At 37.9% G+C, this 12,243-nt stretch overlaps 1 protein-coding gene across 2 annotated transcripts; it reads right to left on the bottom strand.

Moving 5' to 3' along the window:
* Nucleotides 1-2,556: 2,556 nt before the first annotated feature.
* LOC136245358 (putative transporter svop-1) lies at nt 2,557-11,275 on the bottom strand. Of its 2 annotated transcripts, XM_066036839.1 has the most exons (15): nt 11,088-11,275; nt 10,222-10,319; nt 9,007-9,105; nt 8,875-8,946; nt 8,436-8,560; nt 8,316-8,379; nt 8,003-8,137; nt 7,047-7,471; nt 6,526-6,599; nt 6,070-6,162; nt 5,910-6,021; nt 3,132-3,213; nt 2,991-3,080; nt 2,786-2,899; nt 2,557-2,739 (listed from the first exon to the last, which is right to left on the bottom strand). In XM_066036839.1, exons 1-15 carry the CDS (start codon nt 11,242-11,244, stop codon nt 2,725-2,727), a joined length of 1,755 nt encoding a protein of 584 aa, XP_065892911.1. In that variant the 5' UTR covers nt 11,245-11,275; the 3' UTR covers nt 2,557-2,724. The 2 variants fall into 2 exon arrangements, 1 of the variants encoding a protein (XP_065892911.1); XR_010695808.1 differs by lacking the exons at nt 2,557-2,739; nt 2,786-2,899 and adding an exon at nt 3,676-3,740 and having other exon boundaries at nt 3,023-3,080.
* Nucleotides 11,276-12,243: the final 968 nt, after the last annotated feature.

The following is a 12,243-nucleotide window of genomic DNA, read 5'->3' as shown; positions in this document are numbered from 1 at the left end:
TGAGTGTTATTATTGGTTAAGAAACTATAAGGATTGAATGACATTTTGCATTTCTTATATTTAACCTGCCATACAGTAGCTATACACATACAGTGAACAAAATGATAGTCATTATTTATACATAGTTAGTTACTGTAGCTAGCTAACTGCACCAATTAAAATCAAACTTGAGCTAGTGTATGCATGAACCATTTTTACCAGCTTGAGCAAGAGCCATCTCCTTATTAGTTAGTGTTCTCCTAAATGTCTAACTGATCAGGGGCGGATCCATCACCTGCTGCCCCTCACCATAGATACCCTCACCAACTATAATTTTATTTCCATATTTATAACTAGATGCATAGCTTGCTACACTGCTCCTCAAAAGACTACTGTGACTGCTCTATTAGAGTATTTCGATTTGACTGCTCTATTATATTATAGAGTAGCATCTCGAGTAAGAAAGGCTCTTTCAAAAGGGGGGTTCCATGGAACCCTTTGAACCCCCCTGGATCCGCCCCTGCTGATTCCAATACACGCACAGATTTTCAACCTATGCATACCAGAGTAACAGTAGGTTAGTTTTATAAAGTAAGCTGCAGCACATGTTGCTGTCAGACCTTCAGTGCTGGTCATTGTAAAGCATTAATACAATAAATACTTTAGGATTAAGGAAGAAAATCCATCCCTCCTGGAGGAGACTGAGTGTGGCCCCGACTAGACATTGGGTGACCTGCAGTTCGATTCCTGGGGTTGGAGGGATTTTTTTCCTTACTTTGGCCCCTTTTCTGTTACACCTTTTCAGCTATAAGTCACTAAGTCTAAGTCCTTGAAATTAGGTTAGGTAATCCTAAGGCTGCAGCACATGTTGCTGTCAGATCTTCAGTGCTGGTCACTGTAAAGCATTAATACAATACAATACAATACAATACAATACAATAAGGAACATTCCTTTGACAGTTGCATAGCCTTTGAATATATATAGTCTGAGGACATCTGCTCTACCTGGTTGCTAATTTTCAAGGAGAATGACCATTGAGATTTTAGTTCGATGGTGTCTCTGTGATCATGTTGATAAATTCATCAGGAGACTGGATGCATATATAGCTAGCTAGCTCGCCATAGCACTGAATGAGGGTAAAATAAGTTAAAAGTCTTGTAGTAAGAGTTTGAAGAACAATTTTTATGCCTAGTTTTCTGGGAAACAACTGCCACTCCTACTGTGCTGTTGGCTCTGATGAGACTGCTATAGTATACATATATAAATTGAGCTGGATCCTGAAAAACAGCTAAAAATAAAAAGTGTATTTTTTCTCAAGAAAATGAACATTTCAGCCAACCAGATGATTAGTGGTGACGGCAAAAGTGTCAACAACAGACACATGTGGTTTGGCTGCAATACAAGTTTGGGAAAGGGTTGTAATAAAATGCTGCGCTTTTGTGGCTTCCCTATAGGAAATGTATGGTGAAAACTTTGATTGGCTATAAATATTGTGTCAGGCTGAAATATTTTTAGCAGGTCAAACAGTGCTGCTACAAATGAGCCAAATTTCAAGATTGTGTGAAATTCCGGCATCCATGAGTTATTAAATGTTTTTGAGGACCCAGCTATGTATGTATCCTATTACTTTTCAATACATCATGTATTGCAGTAACAAGTTATTAATGGTTACAGCAGATTTCCAAGGAAGAGTTTCATTGTTGGTGCAGTGTAACTAACTTCAGTATAAACAATAAGCTATGATGTGCATGAGAGTCAGTCGAGGTGCACATATTTTCAGCACATGCAATTGCAGAGATTGGATGATGAGCTTGTACATACTGCTACAATAATATCCAGTACTGTAACTCAAGTTTTGCTGCTCATCATTTACCTCTACTACAAATACCACCTCAACAAAGATGTTCATAGTTTGCAGGTCTTGACAAGTCAAGAAAAGTTGCTGCACAAGATTGCTGTTGCTATGGGTCCTACTGTTGCATGGGCTGTCTCATCTGCTGAATTTGGTACAATTATGTCGTCTGTTTTTCACTTTTCCTTCCACTTGCAATGCTTTGGCTGCTGTCCTTCATTAGTTTCACAAAACATTTGCTTTGTGATATACAAGGCAACAATTCTCATTAGTCATTTGAGAAATGCTTTTTTCACAACTTCTTCATCTTTTTGTGCATAGGAAAATGGCCATTATCGTACACAAATATGCAGATAACATAATGTAATGTAATGACTACACATGAATTATCAAGTGTCATTACCAAGCTACCATCATAATTAATATATTCATACAATAGCTACCACAATAATTTACTGCTTTATTGTGTGTGTGCAGAGTGCAAAGACTTAGAAAAACCAATCACAACTACATATCTGATTATAGAATGTTTCACTAGCTAAACAAATCTAGTGCAATGGAAGAAGTTGCAACTTCAACGAGTATAATTCTCGCTTGAATTGTGTATGCATGGATAGTCTAATTTAAGCATAATATTTTAAATAACTATCTACTGACTATAATAAATGCTATGGGATTAATTTCTAAGCTAATTACTTTATTGTTCAATATTGCTTAAACCTGAGACGTGCCTTTTTGTCTAGCACTGAAGCTTAATTACATAATACATCATGCAATAGTTAGTCATGTACAAAACAAATTTTAAAAATTCATAGAATGTTAAGTAATTTACAAAAATAATTTAAGAATTCAAGTTGCCTTAAGTATATATTACAGGTTGGTAAGTCTCTACTCATCCTCCAGTATCCTAGGTGACAATTATTATCCACTATATAATATAAAGTGTTAACTACCTTCATTGGTCGTCCTCTGGTCTCTATGGGTAGTAACAATGAAGCTACTGATGACGACAATGAAAAGACTATGAACAAACTGATTGTTGCTACTGAACTGTATGCCAGTAGAGTCTGTGAATGAAGAAAAAGCATCACTATTAAAATGAAACTAGTAACACTACATGAATGTAAGGCAAGTAACCTGCATACTAATCATACTGACCTGGGCAATATAGGGAGTGATCATTCCACCAACACGACTTATACTGGCACACAATGACATCCCAAAAGCTCTCACAGCAGTTGGGTACACCTGAGGAGGATAATTATCACAACAAGTCTCCATATTAAACACTTCACTCACCTCAGGAGTATAAAGATAAATTGCTTGGAAGAAACCAGTAGCAAATCCACGAACACCAAATAAGAACACAGTTAATACAACCCTGTAAAATAATATTTCTTACAGAGTTTTTAAATGAGGATTTCCACAGCAACAATGACTGACTGTTCTATTAGAATAGTTAATAGTAATTGGTTTATAAGTGTTTTATTGTTGCACTAATTTTCATACGGTAATACTATGTTGCTATTTTGTGAGAAACCATTGTTTGACTGACATAAAGTTTAAGGTCTGTCCCATTCCTCTGTTTCTAGAAGTAGTTGTGAGTAGTCGGCTACCTAAATAGTGTATATATGTCAAGAAGAAATAAGTGGGAGTAAGCTAGTACAATGAACATGCCAAAGTAGGTATTTTCCCATATAGCTATGTTGTAATATCTACCATCATTCATATTTCTTGTTTCACTACTTTTTATTGCTGGAACCCTACTTCATTAAATATTTATAATTGTACTAATTTATTAACTGTTTGGTTCTAGCACAGCTATCAAACGGTACAGTCATACCGTTTAAGTAGGGATGGTGGTGAATGTTTCGCGTGCCGCCCAAAATTCCGCCTTTAAAAATCATCCTACAGACATTTTACACAGCGAAAATCACCTTTACGGAATAGTACTAGTCCATATAGTACATAAACAGAGCATTAAATACAACAAAACACTTACAGGTGGCCAGATATAAATTTTTTTAAAAATCGCCAAAAACTCCAATTTTAGTCTCACTTCCTCACTCACTGCCTGACCACAGTCACAAGCCTAGAACCCAAATGAAACAGTGCATGGTCACCATTTTACGCTACAACAACAAACCAGTGGGATGTTCCTTTTGGGGTTCCGACGAGTGTACGCCCTGTGTGCCTTGTCTTTCCTTTTATCTTCAAAATCAGGTTGGTTGTCTTCTTCTTCAAGCATCAAAACCATACCGAGGCATTAATTTTCCGTATCAACACTTTTCTGTAGACACCACAAAATTGTTTCAGAAAGTGCTAATGCTGCTGAAAGAGCGGGGAGCTTAAAGTGTTGCACGTGAAACATTAAGGCTGCTGAGTTGTCTGACTTTTTGCCAACGCCTGGACTGCTATCGACAAAGAGATGTGAGATGGACTGATACTCAATGGCTTGTTCCTCTGAACACACTGACTTAGCCACTCAGTGCCGGATGGCGAGATCAGCGAGTCAGTGATTCATGTGATTGAATAGTACTCGAGTGGAAATTGTATTACTTCATCCTGTTAGTTGAGACTAAGCTCCAGACAACTGAAAGGGCCTGTTCGTTCGAACAACTTCCGGCCAGGGTGAATAGAACGCGGATCATCGTACTGAGACAGGTCATAGATCTGAGCGCCACTGCTACTACGGGCCTATGTGCTGGCACAGTACATACTTTAATAAGCTGTAACTAGCTAGCTGTGCTACAACAAAAAGCTAAGCAAAGTAGCATATTAAAAATTGTTAATGTAAAAAAGAAGTAGGGATCTATGCAATAAAAAGTAGTGAAACAAGAGATGAATGATGGTATTACAGCATAGCTCGATGGGAAAGTCCCTACTTTGGCACATTAGCTATAATTTTGCTCGATGCCAAATTAGGGACTTTCCCATTGAGCTATGCTGTAATACCATCATTCATCTCCTGTTTCATTACTTTTTATTGCATAGATCCCTATGTACTTCATTTTTAAATTAACAAGCTATGTTATACACATGTAGCTGTGGCTGCTTTATTAGAGTATCTCAATATCCCTGCTTGGTGTGAGCTACACAATAGATTTAGGGTGTGCTTGGTTCTAGTTTTCTAAAGCAAAATCATAGCTGATTGCAATTAGGTCATTAAGAGGTGTGGTCATGGCATGCTTTGATCATTAAATGTGAGACAACATGTTCTAATCATTTAGGGGCATAGTTGGACCAACAATTGTTTTACAAGTTACACGTATCTACTCCACCTACAGTAGCTTAAGTTCTTTCAAATAGTTTTGTGGTATCTAAATATGTTCCGCTAAGGACAGTGTCGACACGGGAAATTAATCCTTTGGTATGGCTTACTTGCATGAAAAAATCGAGCGTTAATCGGATGGCTGCAGGTTCGAGGCTGCCCAGGTCCAGTCATGGATTTTTTCTTCTTTCTCCTACTTTTCAAACATACTTAGTGCAGTTAAACATCTTAGGCCTTTATAAGGCCTTTTGGTATACAGGCTCTGCCTTTACCAGGTACTTTAAGTAATCATAATCAAAAAAAGAAGACAACCGGTGCAGAAAATAAACATTCGTCAGAACCAGAAAAGGCACATGCTACCAATGAATTTGTTGTTGTGGCATAAAATTGTGACCATGCGCTGTTTCATTTGGCCTCTAGCCTTACGACTGTGGTCAGACAGGCAGACCAAAATCAAGTTTCTGCATTAAAACAATTCAATGTCTGGTCATCTGTGAGTATTTTCTTGTTTATAACACTAGATCTGATGTTAGATACATACACTAAGGCTACTCTGTAAGCACTACCATACTGTTTGATTATTGGGCAAGTTTAATGACATAAGATCTCACTGTACCACAAGTAGATTTGTATGATAGCATTTGAATAGTATGGTCCGATGGCATCTGCACTACTTGATTATATTTTTGGGATTTCGAGAAGTTTAAAATGCAGGCTTAAACAGTAAAAAAAAAAATTAAAGGAACATGTGCTGCTGAATGCCTGTAGGATATAACACATGTAACTTCCTCCCATAATCCACTCACTTATCCAGACAGAGGAACAGCAAGCCATAGAAGATAGCAGCTGCTAGAGTTGTTATTGCCATCGATTTCTTCCTCCCAATTAGCAATAGTAGTACGATGATCCATGCTGTGCCTATTGTAATGATGTTAATGATTGGTTACAATAAGGGGTGGGGCTGACCTGGAAACTCAGCACAAGTAGTCCACACAATGTGGATGTAATCAGATTTGGTTAACACCTTACAATCAACATCACTATCATTACCCTTCAGTCCTGTAATAAGAGATGGTTAGCTAGTGTGTAGCTCAATATGACAATATAATAAAAATTTTGATAAAATGCAGTAATTTTATATGTCACACTCTATTCACATTATTATACTGGAATTACTGTATACACGGTATTTTTCGAGTGACATAATTTTTGCAAATTTTGCAACTGGGATATATTTTGTGAAATTTTAATCGTGAAAGGTCAAAAATATTAGAATGACTATAGGCATCCCAATACACATTAGTGAAAATAAAATTGCAGAAATGATCGAAAGTGAGCATTTGCGAAAATTACATACCTCAAAAAATACCATGTATATGGTACAGCTTTTCACATGTAGCCTACTCTAACACATTCACGCACCACAATGTTCATCATGTTGGAACAATGAAGTGGTCAGTAGAGTTCCTCCATAGTAGATGATATTAGCTGCAAACCTGTAAACAGTAAACAACATGAAAGACCTGTAACAACATGTGATCGATACTTTTCTATGTGTGTGGAAGGCTCAGTCCACCTTTGCAAATCCAGTCACATAGTTATACTGGACACAGTGCTAAACTTAGACAACACACAAAAATAGCCATCATATAGACAAAGTCACAAGACTGTAACCAGGTCAAACAATGGACTATACCAGAGCTCTTGTTGTACCAAAAAGTATGTAAAGATATTTGCTGAGCTGTAGAAACAGATTCAAAGTCAGCAGCACCCTATCAGGTGGCTAAGATGGTACTAAATATTTTAACATCATGACACACCCTAAAAAGCAGCTCCTTAACTCAGGAAAATTAGAATTGAAATTAAAGTTTAGATTTCATGCGTGCTGAAAATTCCTGTTAAATTATATGTGTTTAACTATTGTATCAAAGAGAATCACTTACCACAAGTACCACAACAACAGTGTAGTCCTCCACCATCCATTCTTGAACAGGATTAGTATCCAGTGATAATAGTTTACTAGTTTGTTGATGATCTGTTTCCGTCTCTGTGTGTGTTCGTCCAATAATAACTCACTATCGGAGTCATTATCTGATGATATTACTGTGAGGTCATTACTATCCATATTTGGTAATGTCCCACTAATTTCTTTAGTCTCAGCTTCATCATCTAACATGGTTGTTGTAGACACTGTTATTTCATCTGGCAAAGGACTTCTCTCCTTTAACAATTTTTCCTTTTCCTCAGCAGTAACCAACCTTCCATCTGGTAACTGTTTACAGTTTACCTTAGCAATTAACGATAACACTTTCTTGGCCTTCTCCTCCTGACCTTTGAAGATCAGGTACCGAGGGGACTCTGGTATAAGCTACACAAGAAATATAATCATGTGTGTTACCACTATACATACACTGTAATACGTATGTGTCATGGAGCCAATATTGAGGTACCATACCACACTTACCTGTCACCTCCCAGGGCTTTATCAAAGTAATTAGATTATTTTGATGCTTTGGGATATTCAGTACCACATACTCCACTATAGCTGGTGCCAACATGGCTAATAGATGTCAGAGATCATCATTGCAGTATAGTGTCAACGAGGCAGTTGTCTCTACATGGCCTAACCCACCACAGAAACTATGTACACAGTTTGAACATCTTTATTATACATTTAGGCCTTGAATGTAGCTACAGTTCACCTCATTAATAAGACTACGTCATTATAGTGACCATGTTATGTAGGTCCAAAACATAGCTAAGGTGTAATGTACATAAACATGTAACACACACACACACACACACACACACACACACACACACACACACACACACACACACACACACACACACACACACACACACACACACACACACACACACGTCATCAACAACTCACAGGGAACACCAGTATCACTAACAGTACTGGTAGTGCTGAGAAGCCCAACAACCATCTCCATGGTTCATGATCAATACTTGTCATCACTACTAATGCTAGTAATGCCTCCACGACTGACCCTACAGCCCAAGCTATCTGTATAACAACAACTACAGTAATATAGTGGACAGCAATACTACAGTATAGTCCATAATGATACAAGCATTAAGAGACACATTTAACAGACAATTTACAAGGCAAAAAGATTGTATGTATTTATTCTGATATCTAAAATGAGCCTGTAGTTGTTACGTACAACCGCCATATAACTAACCTCCAGTAAACACATGATGACAGCTCTTGATCTGGCAGGAAGAAACTCAGCACAATAAGCTGGTCTGAACATGAGACACAACAAAGTAATATACAATATAACAATTTCTTATTAACTCACCCGAGAAATCCTCCACCAAACCCAAACCCAACTAATCCTCTGATCAACAAGATAACATAATAGTTAGGAGAGAAGGCACTTGCTATGCCAAACACAAATCCCAAGATAAGTACCACCAGTAGAGTCTGTGGAAGGAACATGTGAATATTATAGAGTCTTTCTGTGCCTGTGTAATACACATCTGAAATATCATACATTGAAGTTTCTGCATTAAATTTCCAACTCAGTGCAACTTTGTGCAGTTTTGCTATGAACCACAGAAACCATTGGGGATGCTCTGTTAATCACCATACCTAGGGCCAAACAATGTCTTTCAATACAACATTTGGCATCAAGGTACGTAAAATTACAAACACATAAACAAACAATGATCTATAATTATTCTACATACATACATACACAATACACATTATACAGATGTACAAAATTAATCACATACTCGTTTCCTGCCGAACTTATCAGCTGTTATACCCCATACAGTACCACCGACCAAGAAGCCAAAAAACACCACCTAACACACAACCGTTAAACAGTAAACACTGTATCACATGATGCACACACACACACTCACTGTAGTAATACTAGCCTCCTGGGCATAACTCAGCTTCCACTGACACTTAAGAGCACCAGATAAGATGGACAATATCATCACCTCAAATGCTTCCACCATCTACAACAAGTAAGATAGTACTAATTAGGGATTCTCAGTTAGCTGGACAGGGCAATTGGAAACAGTGGAAATGGAAAATGGTCAAATTGTCATGTATATACAAAGCCCTTGTTTAGTGTCTACCTCTTAAAGACCACAATGTAATAAAGTTGTAACATAACATAATCGCATTTTAAAGATGGCTATAAATGAGACCGCTTCATGGTCACCTTCTCTAAAGACCATCCTCTTTACAAAGACCGTCTCTTCACATTGCAATAATAGCTAAGTTCCAAACATCTATTGTATCAAAACAACTATAGGTCAGCGAAGGTTCTAAGGTAAATTACACTATACTTCACTTTGATATAGACAGCCAGATGACTAAAGTGAAGTGGGGACCAAAATATGGGAGATACCCTTCTATGATTCATGAAATACATACTTGGAGCTTAACAAACATTATCATGCATGTAAAGAGATGGCCTTTGTAAAGAGGTGCATGGTCTTATAAAAGGTGACCATAAAAAGTCTAATCAACTTGATTAGATCATAAGTATGCCTTAACTATCTTTAGAACTAAATGTGGTCTTTGTACAGAGGTGGTCTTGTAAAAAGGTGGTCTTTAAGAGGTGACTACTAAGTGAGGTTTTTACTCTAAGATATACCTGTATGATGATTCGACCATTTCAGTTTTCCATTTCCACCGTTTCCAATTGCCCAGCTGAACACTAGTGTTAGATTAAAGTGTTCAGGTAAGCAAATTGTATTTTGGATAACTAAAATCCAATGACTTATATACAAGGTTAAATACTAATAGGAGATACATTTACTCTAATAAAATGCACATGAACAATGAAATACTCCAATTGAACAGTACTATTCAGCATTCAGATAATCAAGGCATTCCAATGGAACAAAGCAATGCTGGACCCCTTATAAAGGGAAATACGCTACCCAAACACACTTCAACTAGTAACAACTGTAACATGGGCAACACCACAACACTGAAAACCACCCACCAAACTGAACACAAGTGAACAGTCTACCAAAATTACTAATGGCATACTAATGACTTAAGATTAAGAGTAATTCAAAGGACACAAATGCTAACACTAGTCTATTAACAAGACTCACCCAAATTGATCCTGCAAACATAGACAAGAGAATTTGGAATAATCCAAACCCCATTTTGTCCACCGCATCCTCCACTGTGTACACATCAGGTATATCAGCTGTAGTGAAGGGATAAGAATACACACTGTGTACCTAATAACTCCATTGAAGTTTGTATACAGCAGAATTTAAATTAACAGTGAATGTAACAAGCCACTGTATGCAATGATCCACTTTTTAAAACTGATCAACATACAAGTTATATAAGAAGAAGCAATACTAATATACTGGCTGCAGCAGCAAGAAGTAACAGGCAGCAGCAGCAGTAAGCAATAGTAGAAGCAAGCAAGCAGCAGCAGCAGCAAGTAGCAACAACAAGCACCAGCAAGCAGCAACAGCAAACGAGCACCAGCAAGGAGACAGCAGCAGCAAGCACCAGTAAGCAGCGACAGCAGCAAGCACCAGCAAGCAGCGACAGCAGTCAGCACCAACAACAAACAACACCAGTAAGCAGCAACAAAACAAGCACCAGCAAGTAGCAACAAGCACCAGCAAGGAGACAGCAGCAGCAACAGCAGCAGCATTGCAAGCAGTATAGCAGCAGCATTGCAAGCAGTATAGCAGCAGCATTGCAAGCAGTATAGCAGCAGCAAGACTAAGATTGAAATCGGATCAAGCAATCAAGAGACTGCCGTGCAGGTCAAGAGGTTAGCCTTGTCATTGGTCCCTAGTGGCACAATGCTAGACCAGGACAATGCCCGTGTCACACTGTAGCTGGCCTTTTGTTTTCCTGTAATCATTTCTAGAACGTCTAGAATTCATCTGCACTGCATTGTACTTTAGACTTAGTCGGGATCACCACAAACAATAAAGCAAAGACACGTTACCTGCAGCTGCTGCATGTCCGCGATCTGTTTTGGGGGTGGTGTCCGATCCGTCATCTTGAAGTGTCTCATGTTCATCTGCATCTTCCTCACCAGTTAGTGACTTAAAATCAGTCAACACTACTCCACCAGACTTGAACCATTTTACAACATTGGACATCGCCTTCTCGGTGATTAGATTACAGCTAAGCGCACACATAAAAATAATTTAGCAGAGCTTAGGCCACATCGAGGGCCACATGCCATGGTCATTTTTTTGCTGAATGAATTGTGCAACTACCATAAAATTTTATATCTGTTCGAAGTTTTCATGTCTTGTATATAAACACTCTAGACCTTTTCTTATAAAGATGCACTATATATAGCTAACTTTATGTATTCATCTATAGCTAGTTTGTTTTTCCTATATAATTCCATGCAGCACTGAGCTACCGCCGCTATGTCAGATGTAGTGTAGCACATCAAAAAGTTGTGCAAAAAAAAAAGCCTGGTCACCTGGTCAATTTTTGGGAATTGGTAGGACCAGAAACATATTAACTTTGCACGGCAATACTGATGAGCTGAAGTTTTTTAAATTTAATTGTTAGCTATGCATTGTCAGTGTTGGGTGTCTCCAGTAAGGTATGACTCCCTAATATGAGACAATACATATCACTTTTTGAGCCGCTAGCTATTATTGCTATATAGCAAGATTGCTAGCTAGTACATTCACCCATATACAGTAAAGGCACTTTGACATACTAGTTAGCAGTTGCACTTTCTAAGTGTGCAAAAAAATTGTTAAAATGATGCATAAAATTAATCATGCATTGGCATATACCCATCTTGTAAGACCTATGCTGGAGTGTGCATCGTGTGTGTGGGACCCTTACTACGACAAAGATATCAATGCTTTAGAAATGGTGCAAAGAAGAGCAGCACGATGGGTCACATCAAATTATGACTGACAAAGTGGAAACAGCATTTCTTCTACTTTAGAGGATCTTCCGTGGCAGTCACTTGCACAGAGAAGACAAATATCAAGGCTTAAATTATTTTTTAAGGCAATTCATCATACATCAGGATTAAAAATCCCGGATCATTATAATCAAGAAACTTTAATGCAATCAACTAGATCTTATCATTTACACTTCTCAATACCATTTATAAACACTAATTC

This window comes from Dysidea avara, chromosome 15, assembly GCF_963678975.1.
Source record: "Dysidea avara chromosome 15, odDysAvar1.4, whole genome shotgun sequence".
Classification (NCBI taxonomy): Eukaryota; Metazoa; Porifera; class Demospongiae; order Dictyoceratida; family Dysideidae; genus Dysidea; species Dysidea avara.
This window is presented reverse-complemented; position numbering and strand designations above follow the sequence as displayed.